The sequence below is a fragment of the Magnolia sinica genome, chromosome 4, assembly GCF_029962835.1.
Source record: "Magnolia sinica isolate HGM2019 chromosome 4, MsV1, whole genome shotgun sequence".
Lineage (NCBI taxonomy): Eukaryota > Viridiplantae > Streptophyta > Magnoliopsida > Magnoliales > Magnoliaceae > Magnolia > Magnolia sinica.
Window position 1 is genome coordinate 107,947,751 of NC_080576.1, and position 15,010 is coordinate 107,962,760.

A 15,010-nucleotide genomic window follows, 5' to 3' on the forward strand; every position below is an offset into this window, starting at 1 on the left:
CCTTGGTCGGACTTTGGAAAACTAAGCCCCAGCTCATTAAGGATTTTAATACAATTTAAGAAATTTTTAGGGCATCCCCTTCCCTTAATGCATGATGTGTTACTTCATATAAATGGATCTAGTCATCCAAATTGACCAAGATTCAAAAGTCCCTTTAAACTATATATTTTATTTTATTTTATTTTTATGAAAACCACTAACAAGTATCTTTAAACTTTATTTTCTGCACAGCAGCGGCCCACTTGATGATTGGATCAGGCCAGTAGACACGCCTCGGCCATTTATCTTGGCTTGGGACGAACCATCGAATAAAGTCTTGGGTTCAAGCCTTTAGTCCTACGTGTCTAGGGCCGCCCGTCCCATCAGCATCCACACTTCTGGCCACGGCTTTGGTGGATTCACGGGTGGATCCCAATGTGGGGCCCAACTTGATGCATCTGCCTTGCATCCACACCGTCCATCCGATTTTACAGCTTAGTTTAGAAGAGACCTAAAAATGAAGCTGATTAAAATCTTAGGTGGACCACACCAATGGAAACAGTGGTGATTGAATATCCACCATTAAAAAAATTCTTGGGGCCACTTGAATGTCTATTTTCCATCCAACCTGTTGACAATGTTATAAAGACTTGGATTAAGGGACCATACAAATATCAGCTTGATCCAGAATTGGCCCACAACAAGTTTGTAATGGTTAATCACCACCACTTTTTCCTATGGTGTGGTCGATTGGAGATTTGGATATGCTTCAATTTTTTTTTTATTATGCTCTAAAATGAGCTTCCAAAACTGATGAACGGCATGGATGTAAGGGAAATACATCAAGTGAGGCCGTCCCACACTTCTATTTTTGTGGGCGCAAGAAGTTTTCAACTGTAAGAGTTCAATCTCCCCTGTATTGTTCCTGCAGTGTGGTCCGAGCTTTGGATCTACTTAATTTTTTGAGCTAATGCTCTAAAATGAGCTGGAAAAATGGATGGATGGATGGCGTGGATAAAACACACACATCCATTCAGGAATGGAAGGAAGGGTCCACTGAACTGGCATGGCCTTCTGACCTCAAGATTCAATTGAGATGTGGGAAATGATTTGTGGCCCACAAGAGCTACAGTCCTCACCCTGGCATGGCCCACCACTTGAAAAGTAAACAACTGATGGACGCTTGGCGTTTTGTGTGGCCTCGTTTTTCATGATATTGTCATCTGAGCTCCATATATCCTTAATTCGTCAACGAATGTGGTGGGCCCCACCAAAACCCTTGTTTGAATAAATGAAGGGACGGAAAATCATGTTCCTTTGGTCGCATCCAAAGCACCTCAACAAGGAGAGGATGAGAGACTTCAAGGGCCCACCACTAATAAAAGACTAAGATCGGACGAATAGCCGTGCAGGTCTCACCTTCTCTCTCCTTTTTCATGATTATAATGATTATAATGCTGACAAGGCCAGTGAGAGATGTGGGGCCCAAATTGACTTGGTAGATAGTGGTGATCGAAATCAAGATATTATCACTTTATCAGAGAGATAAAAAGGTTGATACTCTGGTAGAGTGTGATAAATCATACGCGGCCACTTAGAAATTACATAATCAAATATAAGCAATTCAAAATAAACAGTCTATATTATGGGTCCCATTTTATACGTAGGATTGACAAAAAATTTGAGCTTATTTGGCTGTCGGCCTATCAGATTGGTGAACATCTATTGGACGGCTGAGGATGGAAACTGTTCGTTGGTCCTATTTCATCAAACGAGTGTCCACGAATCAGAGGCTAGGATATTTCAACCAATTGGATTTTGGAGTTGTGAATTAAAGGAAGTGGGTATGACAATCTCGTCGGTTTAATTGGAGTTAATAGATGCCAAGTGTACAACTCCTGATGTGGCCCAGCAAAAAGTATCTGGACCGTCCAATTAGTGGGCCTCCTCTTGGACTGCATGTTTCGATTTAGTTGGGGACATCAGAACCTTGCAAAAGGTGGACTCCATTAAGAAGATAAATTGGTAGGAAAATCAAGCCGGTACACTCCTTAGGTGGGCCACATCATCAATATCATTGGATGGAAAACGATCTGATCAAGTTGTCACGTGTGACCCACTTCAAGTGCACCTTTTGCACGGACCAGATGTCCTGCACATCGACACACTTGTGGAAAAAACGGTGCATGCATGTGGTTGTATCTGACCGTTCATCTATCATAAGATCATGTCCGTCTACGGTCTTTCACTACTACCAAAGTTAGATAAAATATGATGGAATATGCCAATGCTTTTGATTGAAAATGTCCAGTGATGCCTCGGAATTTCCAATGGTGTAGATTTTATTTATTTTTCTTTAAAAAGAGAAAAGGGCCTAGATATAATAAGAAAGATGCCTTTAGTGATGATGCTAATCGTGGGACAGATGTTCTGCCACGTGTAAATGGACCCTCTCTTGGACGTACCAAAATCTGCAAAAGATAGATCATCCGATGACTTTAAAGGAGAAAGGAACCATTGATGCATGACAAGTGTAGTACATCCAACGGCTAATCCAACAAGGATGCGAATTTCCTACGGCTGCTGGGAAGCGGATTGGGTGGTGACCGTAATACCACCCACCAGGTGTTGTTGGGCGCTAAGCCAGTTGTTCATTCTTTTTGTAGGCTTATTTTCTTACCATAAGCTAAAATTGAAGGAGATTCAAAGCTCAAACGGACCACAACGCAGGAAAGAACAGGGATAATAGTATCGTGGGTGAAACATACTAAAGGGTCATTTGGCACTATAGATTTGGGGGGATTTGAGGGAATTTTAATTTCCTATATCGTTTGGCACCATCAAATGACGAGGTTTTAAATCTAAGAGGTTTCAAGGGTTTGAAATGACATTAAATTATAACTAAGATCAGTCTCATAATTGCATGTGTAACACGTATGTTACTAGGGGATTAATCTATTGAGCACATGACCCATTAATGATATCCTAAAATAATTAGATTATTAATTGCATTACTATAATTACTTTAATATTTCAAATTCATGGTTTTGGGCCCGTAAAGCTTATTATAATATTTCTTTGGCATCAACTTGTCAAGGAGGTCATGTGGACCCCCATTGCATATGTGGGTCCCACCAAGGTGTGTGTTTTACAATTATTTCATTCATTTTGGCTAATAATTTTAAGGCATGAGTCAAAAATGATACAAATCTCGATCTCAAGTAGACCACACTGCCAGAAAATAGTGGTGATTTCTTAGGGCTCATTACAATATTACTTTTCATCCAACGTATTGATTAGGTCACGTAGGCTTAGAATTTTGTGAAAAAACAAATATCAGCAACATCCAAAACTTTGAAGTCTCCAGAGAAGTTTTAATGGTAGCCATTAAATTGATGTGGACTAGCAACGAACCTGACCGATTCATAACCCAACCCCCAGCCAACGATGGAGCACCTACCCCGGTAAATGAAGAAAGGAGGTTTGATACTCTGGCAGAGTGTGATGGATGATGCGCAAGCACTCATTAATTACTTTTAAATTGCATACTTGGCATAGACAAACTCAACCTAAACCGTCTGCCTTAGGATTTGCGAGTTGAGATATAATATGAACTAAAACTAACACTTTTTATTATTATTATCTGGGCATAAGATTTTTGGATATTTATTGGACAGTTAAAATTGGAAAATAAAAATAAAAATCAATGGTATTATTTCAACAAACAACTGTCCACGCATCAGAGGTTAAGATTGTTCGATTATTTGCATTGTAACTTGAAGACACTGAGTTCCACAATTTAGTCGTTTTTAAATGGGGTTAATGCATGCCACGTGTACCATTCATAAGTGCCCCACTATTAACTCTCATATTTAGCCGGAGTATCAAAATAACTCCCAGAAATCCACGCAGACTACTATGTTGGTTTTGCTAACTTAAATAAATAAATAAATGTCAGTGACTCATCCTCCTCATATGTGGCACTGATGTACAGCTATCCGTGCCATTCCGATTACTACTGGTCCCCTGTTGGGACATATCTATAAAACTACATTGATCAAGAAATCTGAACCATACGATTAATTGCTATGGATAGTTGAGGGTAAATTAGTGAGCGGTCCAAATTAATCTGAACCATATGATTAATCTTAACCATACGAATCTAGACACACTAACTTTGTGGTTTTGATTCGACGCGGCTTGGCTACTGTCCAATGCCAACTAGCTAGCTTATGTTAAAGCTCTGTGCGCCCAACCATGATGTCTTTGTTTTATCCACTCCGTCCATTCATTTTCTAGCCCATTTTATGGCATGAATTGAAAAATGAGTCAGATCAAAATCTCAGGTGGACCACAACACTGTAAAAAAGTTTTGATTGGACGTTCACTATTAAAACTTCCTAGGGCCCACTTTAATGTTTATTTACCATCCAACCCGTTGGTAAGCTCAAACAGACTGGATAAAGGAAAAATAAATAAATATCAGAATGATCCAAAGCTTCTGCGGCCATTAAGAAGTGTTCAACGGTAAGTGTTTGATCCCCACTGTTTTCTGTGGTGTGGTTTACTTGACATTTGGATCTGCCTCATTTTTTTGTCTCATACCCTTAAATGATCTGGAAAATGAATGAACGGCGTGGATAAAACACATACATTATGATGGGGCTCACAGACCTTTGACATCAGCTAGCTGGCTGATGGTGGGGTCACCGGCCAAACCGCGTCCCTCTGGATCTGCTGGATTTATGCGGTGTATATCCATAGTTTGAATTGCTATGGTAGCTTGAGCAATTCAAGGTGGTCCCCAGTCGAATGGTCCATCATTCTCTTATGCGGACCCACTGGATCCAGACTCCATCTTAGGAGGGAACGGATTGGCTACTCCCCTGCCACCAGCCAATGGCTGATGGTCGGTGCTCTGTGGGCCCCACCATGATGTTTGTGTTTCATCCACGCCATCTATCTATTTTCCTAGTCCATTTTATGTTATGATACAAAAAATGAGATATGTCCCAATCTCAAGTGGACCACATCACAGGAAACGTGTACTGAATGAAGGTAGACTATTAAAAACCTTTTGGGGGCCATAAAAGTTTTGGATCAAGTTGATCTTTGTTTTTTCCCTTCATCTGGATCTGTATGACCTAATCAATATATTGGATGTCAAATAAACAGTACAGTGTGACTTAGGAGGATTTTAATGGTGGACATCCAATCACTATTTTTTCCCGTGGTGTGGTCCACTTGAGAGTTATATCCATCTAATTTTTAAAATGATCTTTAAAAATGGATTAACGGCATGGATGAAATACATACATCATGGTGGGGCCCACAGCACCGACAATCAGCCACGGGGCAGGTGGTAGGGGGAGTAGCCAATCCGTTTCCATCTTAGGAGTATCGTTTAGTATTTCAACGAGGTGATGTTTTCAAGTCACTTTCTGTGATATGACATGCCATCTTTCTCGAGGAATTAACTGTGCAGTTTTGATGCGTCAGAACATGGACAGGATCACAAGCCGTCCATTTACATATGTAGGGCCCTCTTTTTCTAGCGTCTAAACCATTGATCCGAAGTAGTCCACAATCAAATGGTGTTATTTGTAATCTCTCTCTCTTTGAGCGCACATAGATCGAATGGATAAGATTATAGAAGGATGAGACTATTGGGTCATACTCGTCATATCACATCAACGGTATGGATCAGCAAACCATGAGCACCAATTATCCAAAACTGATGAACAAGTATGCTATCCACCTTCTGATGCACAAGGACCGTATAATTCCTTCCTCTGTCTGTGTCCTCGAAGAAGGGGAACGGGACTAATCCTATACCCACCTGTTTTACGCAGCCCAGGCTCTGCGGGGCCCACCATGTTGTGTACTTAAAATCCTCTCCGTTCATCAGGTTTTAACCTCGATTATAGGCTTCGGTGCAAAAATAAAGCCAGATCCATAACTGAGATGGGTCACACCAAGTGGTAAAATAGGGATGGATGGAAAGTATAGGTCTATGTGTGGCCCACCATGGTGTAGATATTTCATTAAGGCTAATCTTTTGTAAAACAGACATCTTAAATGTTTCTCATCTGAGGGAATAGATCATGATGAGGTCCACATATGAAGAGGTTTACATGATACTTCCTGAGATATCGCTGGGGCTCGGCAGTCTACTGGGGCATTTTCAATGGTTAATTGCATTTGGTCCCGTGGACGTCTGAGAGGTTGGGTTTAGGTGGGATGGAATTGCATTTAATCTCACTGGATTTCTGGATTTCCGTAGATTTTGAAATCCACTGCATGTGTGGCATCACATTGATGCATGCATTTATCCCTGCCATCAATTAATATATACTGTTTACACGTGACATGTTATATATGTGTATAAGTGAATGACATCAGTTATGAATTTGGTTTATTGATTACATTTCCATGGTCCATCAAACATGATTTTGCTTAATCCCATGTTTTCTTATAATAAAATTTTTAATCCCAAACATGGAATTAGATTACCATGTTATTTCAGACACGCAATAATTATGCAATAATGATATTAATCCCATCTAATACCATTCAATGCCAAGGACCAAACACACCCTAGACTCTATACCCTAAACCTCCCAATAGATGTTGGGTAGGGAAAAGAAAGTCACCAACCAAAATATTTCAACTATATAATTATTGGACGTGGATTGCTACTGACGGCATCAATGGTGAGCTGGCTACCTACAGTGATCTGTTGATCCATCATGATACACGTATTCTGTGGATGCTTTTCATTCAATTTTTTTCAATACTTTTTCCAAATCTCATATGGACAACACCGTACGAAAGAGTAGTGATTGGATACTCACCATTAAAAACTTCTTAGAAGCTCCAAAAGTTTTAGATTAGGTGTACATGACCTAATCAAAGGCTGGAAGACAAATAAAGAAGTTTTTAATGGTGGCCATTCAATTGCCATTGTTTTCTTGTGGTGTAGTTCACTCGAGATTTGGATCTTTCCCATTTTTAAGCTCATGCCCTGTAATTATATCAAAAAATTGATAAAAAGCTTCGATGAAACAAACTGTCAGTAGCCACCTTCCTACAGGGTCTGTCAGTACGCAATCCCCTTAATGATTCCCTTTACATTAGGAAGAAAACAAAAGGTCAAATGATCAAATAAATGGCTAAAATATTAATTTAATAAGCTTTTCCAAAAAACGAAAAAATCCCACCCTTCGAAAGTCATAGCCTTGATGCAAATGATTTGAATCACTACAAAAAACTCATGTCCAAAAAATCATTGTAAATATAATATGCGGGGATTATTCTAGCAAATCTCTCCTAATAAAAAAAATAGTACGCGGCGGTTAGAGTGAGGGAGCACACGCAATGCATCTAAATTGAATGGATGACGACTTGGCCAAAATCCATGTTGGTCTAATCCTTAGTTGCAAGATTCTTCTAATTGTGCACTACTCTCACTCCAAGTCCTCTTTCCTTTTACACCCAGATCCATAGCTCAAGTGGTAGACCGAGTGAAAGATACCACATTTCAACGCTGAGGTCTTAATATGGATACCCTAGCGAGGGTGGCTAACAGTGATGTGTGAACTGACGGTGAGTGTACCAACAAGCTAACAAAAAAAAGAAGAAAAAGAAGCTCCTCTTTCCTTTTACACTAAAATTTATTGCCGTTTCTTTCCTCTCATTATATACACATCTTTGGTACAAACAAGCTTTTTTCGGACCATATCAGGTGCCTAAAGGCCGGCTAGCCTTGCTCTTTAGTTGATGGATCAACCCGAATGTAAACTACTAAAAGGCCGCCTTGTGATTTTTTATACAAGGTATGTCCTCTAGTGGGACCACATGTGATGTATGAGACTTGTTTCTTCTTCTCTATCTCCTTGTAGGAACTGCCTGAGCATTTTAATCTCATGAGATTACTTGAGATTTTGTATGAATGCGGCGGTTGATATGCCAGAGTGCACATGACAGACTAGCATATGTAACTTGAAATGAACCGTCGAGATTTGAGATCCTTGGTAGATAACTATTATTCCATATTCAACTATCCATTAAATGTAAGCCAATCTTCATATTAAAAAAACTTAATGAAGTTTTTGGTTTATGATCTATTTGCATAGGGTGTCATGAATTGGACAAAATATGGAGCACCCGAGTATTAAGTATAACACCCAACCAAAATATCAAAGCCTTTTACTTTAATGAAATATTCTTAAAAAATAAGTATATTTTACTCTTATCATTACCTAAGATCAAGTGTTAGAATGTATGCCGTTTTAGTTTAATAAATTATATAGTTTTTCTTTTTCGTTAATATTTTGTCTACTATTGTTTATTATTATTGTGTGTACATGAAATGAATATGATTGGACGGATTCATTGAGGTCTTTATAGATCTAAAATACTGTCATGGATAGATAAGTTGGAATGACTCAATTCAAGGATCCCTATATACTGTGTGATTGTTGTGTCTTATGATGAGCCTCTATTATGGGGCATTGTTCGTGTACATATGTAAGTGCACACGTGTGTATATATTAATTAGATTTGGAAGGTCAAATTAGATTTAACTATTTTAGTATAAAAATCCATGGTAGAGATTCATTGTCACAGTGTGTATTGTGAGTTTCCATGCTTGTTTCACTTATTCTCGTACTCGAAAGGACATGGTGTCTTAAAAGGGATTTAATTGATTGCTTTGAATTATTAATATATGAGAATTTTAGGTAAATCATGCTAAATTGGATGATCGATCATGTTCTCAAGTGGGGTTATGATTCTTAATGTTATATTAAAAATCGAAATACTTGAGTACCATGGCCAGCCAAATCAATTTTGATTAAATAACTGATTTTAAAATCATCACGTAAAAAGGTACGAGTATGATAACATAAGACATGATAATTACATATATTCAGACCGTGTAAACATGAAAACATTCAAATTAAAATATAATCGATTAATAAATTTTTTTTATAGTTAGGTATATTGTGTGTATTGTTTGGAGTTTAACTTACAAGCATTATTATAAATACTACCTTTATAACAAATAAAGCTGGGTGACAAAGATTTACAAGCTTATAAATACATCCCTAAAATTTCATACCATGAAAAAGCTTAACATCCTTCAAAAGTCTCCTTAACACTAAGTACAAACCCTTCTATTGCTAATTCTAGGGGGGGGGGGGGGGAGAGAGAGAGAGAGAGAGAGGCCCTACCATTATTTTATTCAACATATATTTTAATATGGTAAATAGATCACTTTTCTATCACAAATATTCATTGATGATCTTAACAGTGGTTTGGCACCATGGATTTGGGGGTATTTGAAATATCCCCAAGTTGTTTGGCACCATAAAGTGTATGAGGGTTTCAAATCCCTCTGATAAGGGACTTTAAAATGTAAAGTGAGAGCTTGGATTACATCTACAATCCTTTCCAGAGTTGCATGCATAACATGAGTGTCACTGTACAATTATTATATTGGGCACATGACGCACTAATGATATTCCAAATCAAATTACATTATCAATTGCATCACTATAATTACTTGAATATGATGACCAACATATTTCAAATGTTGTCCCCATAAATCAACTATTAAAAATTGCTAGTTCGCCAGTTAGACATAATCTTGTGCTTGTGGTCCATCCGAGACTCGAAATTTCATCATTTTCGAGCAAAGCATATATTTCAGCGGATTTATTACAACCATTGTATCAAACATTACGTACCTCACTAATTAGCTATATTAAAGTCGATTTAATAATTAATTTTAAATTCCTATAAATATACCCTGCATAGTTACTTTTGGATTAAAGTTGATTTCCAATCTAACTGCGGAACAATGGGAGGATTTCAAATCCATGCTCCCAGACAGGCCCTTAACCTTTTATTTTTCAATTCAAATGATATTGATCACAATTTTTCTTTCAATCGTTTTAAATTCATCTACCGATAGTGATGATCATAGTCACCCATTCAGCATGTCTCTTGGGTGGTCCAGATTGCTTATTTTTTACAAAATGAACGGTTTTGATCGTCCAAACACTCAGCATCTGGGCCTTGCGGCGGCGACAAACGGTAGATGTTGGATGCATTGAAAAGAAGGCCCAATTAAGGAGCCTTGTACAATGCTTGTAGAGAAAAATCTATATACTCTGGTAGAAAATGATGGAACATACACCTGCATCTACAAATTTTATTAAAAAATTGCATACGTGGTATACAATTATCTAGATTAAAATGCTCCCATTACGATAACAATTTGGATTTATCGCTAACCAAAAAATAATCTCATTTGATGATCTGATCATCGGATTGTTGGATATTTATTGAACGGTTAAAATGAAAATGAAATCCAAAACAATATACACGAATGAGAGGAATTACTGTATATTACTAAATTTGATCCGTTTGGATAGCGTATATTTACAGTCTTGGAGTGCCTGTGTATCAAGTGTCATACTCTGTCAGAGTATTAAATAACTCTCCTTAATTTAATGTTCCTTCCCAGGTGACACGGATAGTTACGTGGAGGAACTGTTTACTTGGACGGATATGCAGGGATTTTGCATGGTTTAAGATTGTGACACGTGGACGGTGGATAGAGCCAGTCGCTCTCTTCCCCTGCCTATAAATACAGGTATGGACGCAAACGTATTACTCGCTCAAGAACGGTGGTTGTGGTCTTTAAAGCTTCGCCTCTCCTTCTATTCGTTTACTGCATTTTTCTTTCATTTCCTAGAAAAAATGTCTTGCTGTGGTGGAAACTGCGGGTGTGGATCTGCCTGCAAGTGCGGCTCTGGTTGTGGAGGGTACAAAATCTACCATAGGCCCTTTTATTTTTTGTATTTTAAAATTTGGGAGATTATATTTTATGTTCTTTTGTCGTAATTTTCATGATATGGATTGATGAGATTATTGGGTTTTCAGGAATTTTTTGTTACATGTTTTCTGGATTTTTTTAAATTTTTTTTATTTGAAATTTTTAGGATGTTGGTCGATGATTTTTCTTCTTCTTTCATTTTTTCTTGTGTTGGTTGGCTTTGCATGTGATTTTAGCAAGTGGGTCCTTTTCATGGATGGCCATGGTTAAAATTTCATCCAAAACAGATATCTGTGCTTCAAATGGACCATTAGAAAGAAAGGGATGGCTAGGATTGTCTTATTAGCATGGTCTTTGAACCATGGCCCATCTGAAACAGCGGCCACTAGTAATTAGATGGACGGTCCTGATCCACTTTCTACCGTTCCACTTGTACGGTGGATTTTGGTGGGTCTAGCATTAAGAAATGCTCCTTGGGTAAAATTAGTTTATTTTGGTTGTGTTTTCTTGGATGAGATTTCAGGTGGGGTTTTTTTTTTCTTCCTCTATATTGAAATATGAATTTTGGTTATTTTGGGTAAAACTAGAAAAGCTATTTTTATGGAATTTATTCATTTTCTTGTTGTAATATATTGAATTTTGATGTACACATTATGGATTTTAGCTTCTCTTAGTTTAATTATTTTAAGTCTGAAAAATCTTGCATGGAATTTAAGCGTTGGGTTTCCTTTTTCTTTGATTTTTTAAAGATGTGTTTTTGTCCCCTTCTTAAGAGAGTTGATATTTATATTTACACCCACCTGATTGATTTGTGTACACCCATTTTCTATGTTGGGAACTGAAACAATATAAAAGTATAGTATGTCAATTCCCAAAATGGTAAGTAGGTGTGTGCAAATCAGAAGAGTGGGTGTAAAAATTTCTATATTTTTCCTAACATTTTGTATTTTTATTTTAAAAATTTTGGCAGATGCAAGATGTATCCTGATTTCTCTTTCTCTGGAGAAACCACCACCACTGAAACTATGATTGTTGGGGTCGCTCCTCAGAAGGGGTCTCTCTCTCTCTCTCTCTCTCTCTCTCTCTCTCTCTCTCTCCAATAGAATAACAAAAGGAAAATTGTCATTTCCACCCCCAGAAATTGATAATTTCACTCCAAAATGGAGGAGTATTCATCTTCATTTTTGGAAGAAAGGGTAGTGTGCACTGTGAAGAGAAAAGAAGAAGATGGAATTGACATTTCCATCCCACAAATTGATAGTTCCATCCCATTAAGGATAGTACGTTCAGATTGCATGGAAAATGAGGGCCGTCAATGGGTCGGGTATTGGACCCTTGCCCTGAGCTTGCAGGGTTCGGGTCTTGCCAGGTCTAGTTACCCTCTTTGGATCCAGGCTTCCATTTGGGTCAGGTCAAATAAGAGCAGTTTTTTGGTGGGCCAGTTGATGGATGGCTTTAAATCATACATGCATGTGCCACTTTGACACGTGCCATATCATGCAAATGGCCTCCCTTGTCATCAATGAAATTTGCTGAACCCGAAATGGACCCGACTTGATCTGACCTAATCCATCTTGTCGGATCTAGTTCATAGACTCGATTCCGAGATGCAAACCGACTCTGAAGTCGGGTCGGGTCCGTGGGACACCAGTACACGCTGACAACCTTATCAGGATAAAAAAATTAAAAAAAATATATTTCATGGGTGGAACTCTTGCTTCTTATTTCATTGATCTTATGGAATGCATTGATATTTGCAGATACTTTGAAGGGTCTGAGATGAATGCTGGATCCGAGAATGGAGGCTGCAAATGCGGATCTAACTGCACCTGTGACCCATGCACCTGCAAATGAGGGGCTCCAACTGTTTGAAATAATCTCATATGGGTCTGTTATAGTAGTGTCTTAGGACTTCAAAATGTTAAGTTGAGAATAAGTGGGCCATGGCTCTCATGATGCAAGCATAGCCTTACATTTTGTTGACCATGTCCCTCAATCCTCATCACTGGGGTTGTTGTTTGTTGTCCCGTCTGTTTTCTCGTATGAAATATCAGTACTAGCAGCTACTGTGTCTTGTGATGGATGTGGTTGGTTTGCATTTATTTTCTTGGATTTGATTGTTGGTGCCCAATATTCGGACGCAATTTGGACGGCTCCTCTGAACCCAAAGGTTAGTGGGGCCCACTGTGATGTTTGTGTTATATCTACTCCATCCATCCTTTTCCGGGCGTGGATTGGCTACTACCCTGCCTGTCCCAAGCTCGGCATAGGCTGGGTCTATGAGGGCCCACTGTGATATATGGTTATCATAGACACCATCTATCCATTTTGCTATATCATTTTAGGGTATAAGGCCAAAAATAGGTAGATCCAAGGCTCAAGTGAACCACAGTGTGGATTAAATGCCTACCGTTGAAAACTTTGTGGGGGCCACATAAGTTTTGGATTAAGCTGATACCTGTGCTTTCTCTTCATCCAGGTATACCTGGCCTTGTGGGCAGGTTGGATGACAAATAAACATCATGGTGAGAGAGCTTCTCTGTACGCCGGACGATCTTAGGAGAAGTCCTCACTGTCTCTTGATGGGATACCGACACCCATGCCATGATAATGGAGGGGAAACTCCATCTCCTGATGAAGATGGACTCAGGGAATCGAGTCTATCTCTTAAGATGGCCTGTGCATGGATGATAACAACCTAGATGCTAGATCGATCGGCAACATCAATGATCCAACAGAGAGGAATAAAGAGCAAAGGGATCAACTCCAAGTGGAGGTGGGCATGTCTGACCCGCTCTAGTGGATTCGACTCGATCAAGCCCGAACCGACGGTTTGGATCGGTGCAAATACTAATGATCTAGATTAGTGCGGATTGAGTGTGTCCATTTAGATCCGATTGTTTTTCGAGTCGGGTTCGGATAGTGGTCTATCAAGACCGATTCGATTCGAAAACCCGAACCGAAAGGATCCGAACCGATCCGACCTAACCCGATCCATTGAATGTATATCTGATGTCTTTCTTGCATTTTTTATGGCTTCCATTATCTAGGTCTCTTAGATCTTGCATCCATATTCCACTGCATTCCCTACCCTGCTTTGGTTTGATTTGTGTTTTTTTCTCATTTTTCTTCTTGATTGGCGATTTGGGTGTTTTAGATTGCCTTGCAAGAAGCGATTTGGATGTTTTAGATTGCCTTGCAAGAAGCCTCAATGCAGCAGATTGGCTGAGGAAAGTATCGGAATTTCAGTGGTTTTCAACTCGCCTTTTTGGGTGCTTATTTCGTAGTTTTAGAATTTTGTCTATATGGATGATGATGGGGGTCGAGGGTATGGAGTTGGGGCTATTATGAGTAGTTGTTGAAGGAAAATCTCCGGTTACAGCTCACGTTGAGCGTGGCATAATGGCGGGTTGGGAATACGGAATTGGGTCTACTACGAGCAGTCGTTGAAGGAAAATCTCGGGTTGCAACTCATGTCCAACGTGGTTGAGCGGGACCAGAAGCCTCTGCTCTTTGTCCGCGATTCTGCCATGATGGTCAATGGGGGTTTCTTCCATCGGGAATGCGGGATGCCCGAACCGTCCATGCCGATGGATTTTGTCCGCGACACTTGGATCACTCGGAGAGATAAATACCTGAATTCATTTCCCATGAATCAGAATAACTATCCGGTCCTAGTAGAAGGTTCTGGTGGCCATGCTATGCAAATGCTAACACTGCCTGATACATCACAGGATGAGCGGGCTTTGCAGATTGAAGAATCCGATAGTAAAAGAGAAGGGCCTTTGAAGAAACGGGCCAATGGGAGTGCCTGTAAACCGTCGAAAGCGAAGAAGAGTAAGCGGATTTCGAAGGACGAATCAAACAGTTTTCCTAACTGAGTCGAACTCGGATCAGATCAGGCAATGCACATTTCAGATCGATCTGAGTTAGGTGACTCAGACTTAGTCCTAAATCGGATTGAGTTCAGGTCAGGCTATTGAGATTTCGGATCGGATCGAGTTGGACCCAATCCGATCCGACTCGGACCGAGCTCCAACTCCAATATAGCCAGAAAAGGTGCGTTACCTTGATGAAGTTCTAATTTGGGCATTAAAACCCTAATCTCCAATTCTGAGAATCAAAATCCCTAACTCCTGAAATGGGATTCGAATCGGAAATCCCCAATTGCCGATCTGAGATTCGAAA

The 15,010-nt window shown here is 39.3% G+C and overlaps 2 protein-coding genes across 3 annotated transcripts; both read left to right on the forward strand.

Annotated features, from left to right (window-relative positions):
* Window positions 1-10,626: 10,626 nt before the first annotated feature.
* LOC131243716 (metallothionein-like protein type 2) lies at window positions 10,627-12,896 on the forward strand. Of its 2 annotated transcripts, XR_009170176.1 has the most exons (4): window positions 10,627-10,811; window positions 11,793-11,876; window positions 12,583-12,789; window positions 12,820-12,896. XR_009170176.1 is itself a non-coding variant. In XM_058243239.1 (3 exons), exons 1-3 carry the CDS (start codon window positions 10,642-10,644, stop codon window positions 12,674-12,676), a joined length of 348 nt encoding a protein of 115 aa, XP_058099222.1. In that variant the 5' UTR covers window positions 10,627-10,641; the 3' UTR covers window positions 12,677-12,896. The 2 variants fall into 2 exon arrangements, 1 of the variants encoding a protein (XP_058099222.1); XM_058243239.1 differs by having other exon boundaries at window positions 12,583-12,896.
* Window positions 12,897-14,295: 1,399 nt separating this feature from the next.
* Window positions 14,296-14,703, forward strand: LOC131244273 (uncharacterized). The gene has a single exon (XM_058243907.1). The coding sequence runs from the start codon at window positions 14,296-14,298 to the stop codon at window positions 14,701-14,703; it is 408 nt and encodes a 135-aa protein (XP_058099890.1).
* Window positions 14,704-15,010: the final 307 nt, after the last annotated feature.

Coding starts and splice junctions, on each gene's coding strand:
- LOC131244273 (XM_058243907.1), top strand. CDS start 14,296: ATGTCCAACGTGGTTGAGCGGGACCAGAAGCCTCTGCTCTTTGTCCGC.
- LOC131243716 (XM_058243239.1), top strand. CDS start 10,642: ATGGACGCAAACGTATTACTCGCTCAAGAACGGTGGTTGTGGTCTTTA. Junction 10,812..11,792: donor TGCGGCTCTGGTTGTGGAGG/GTACAAAATCTA, acceptor AAATTTTGGCAG/ATGCAAGATGTATCCTGATT. Junction 11,877..12,582: donor GGGGTCGCTCCTCAGAAGGG/GTCTCTCTCTCT, acceptor TGATATTTGCAG/ATACTTTGAAGGGTCTGAGA.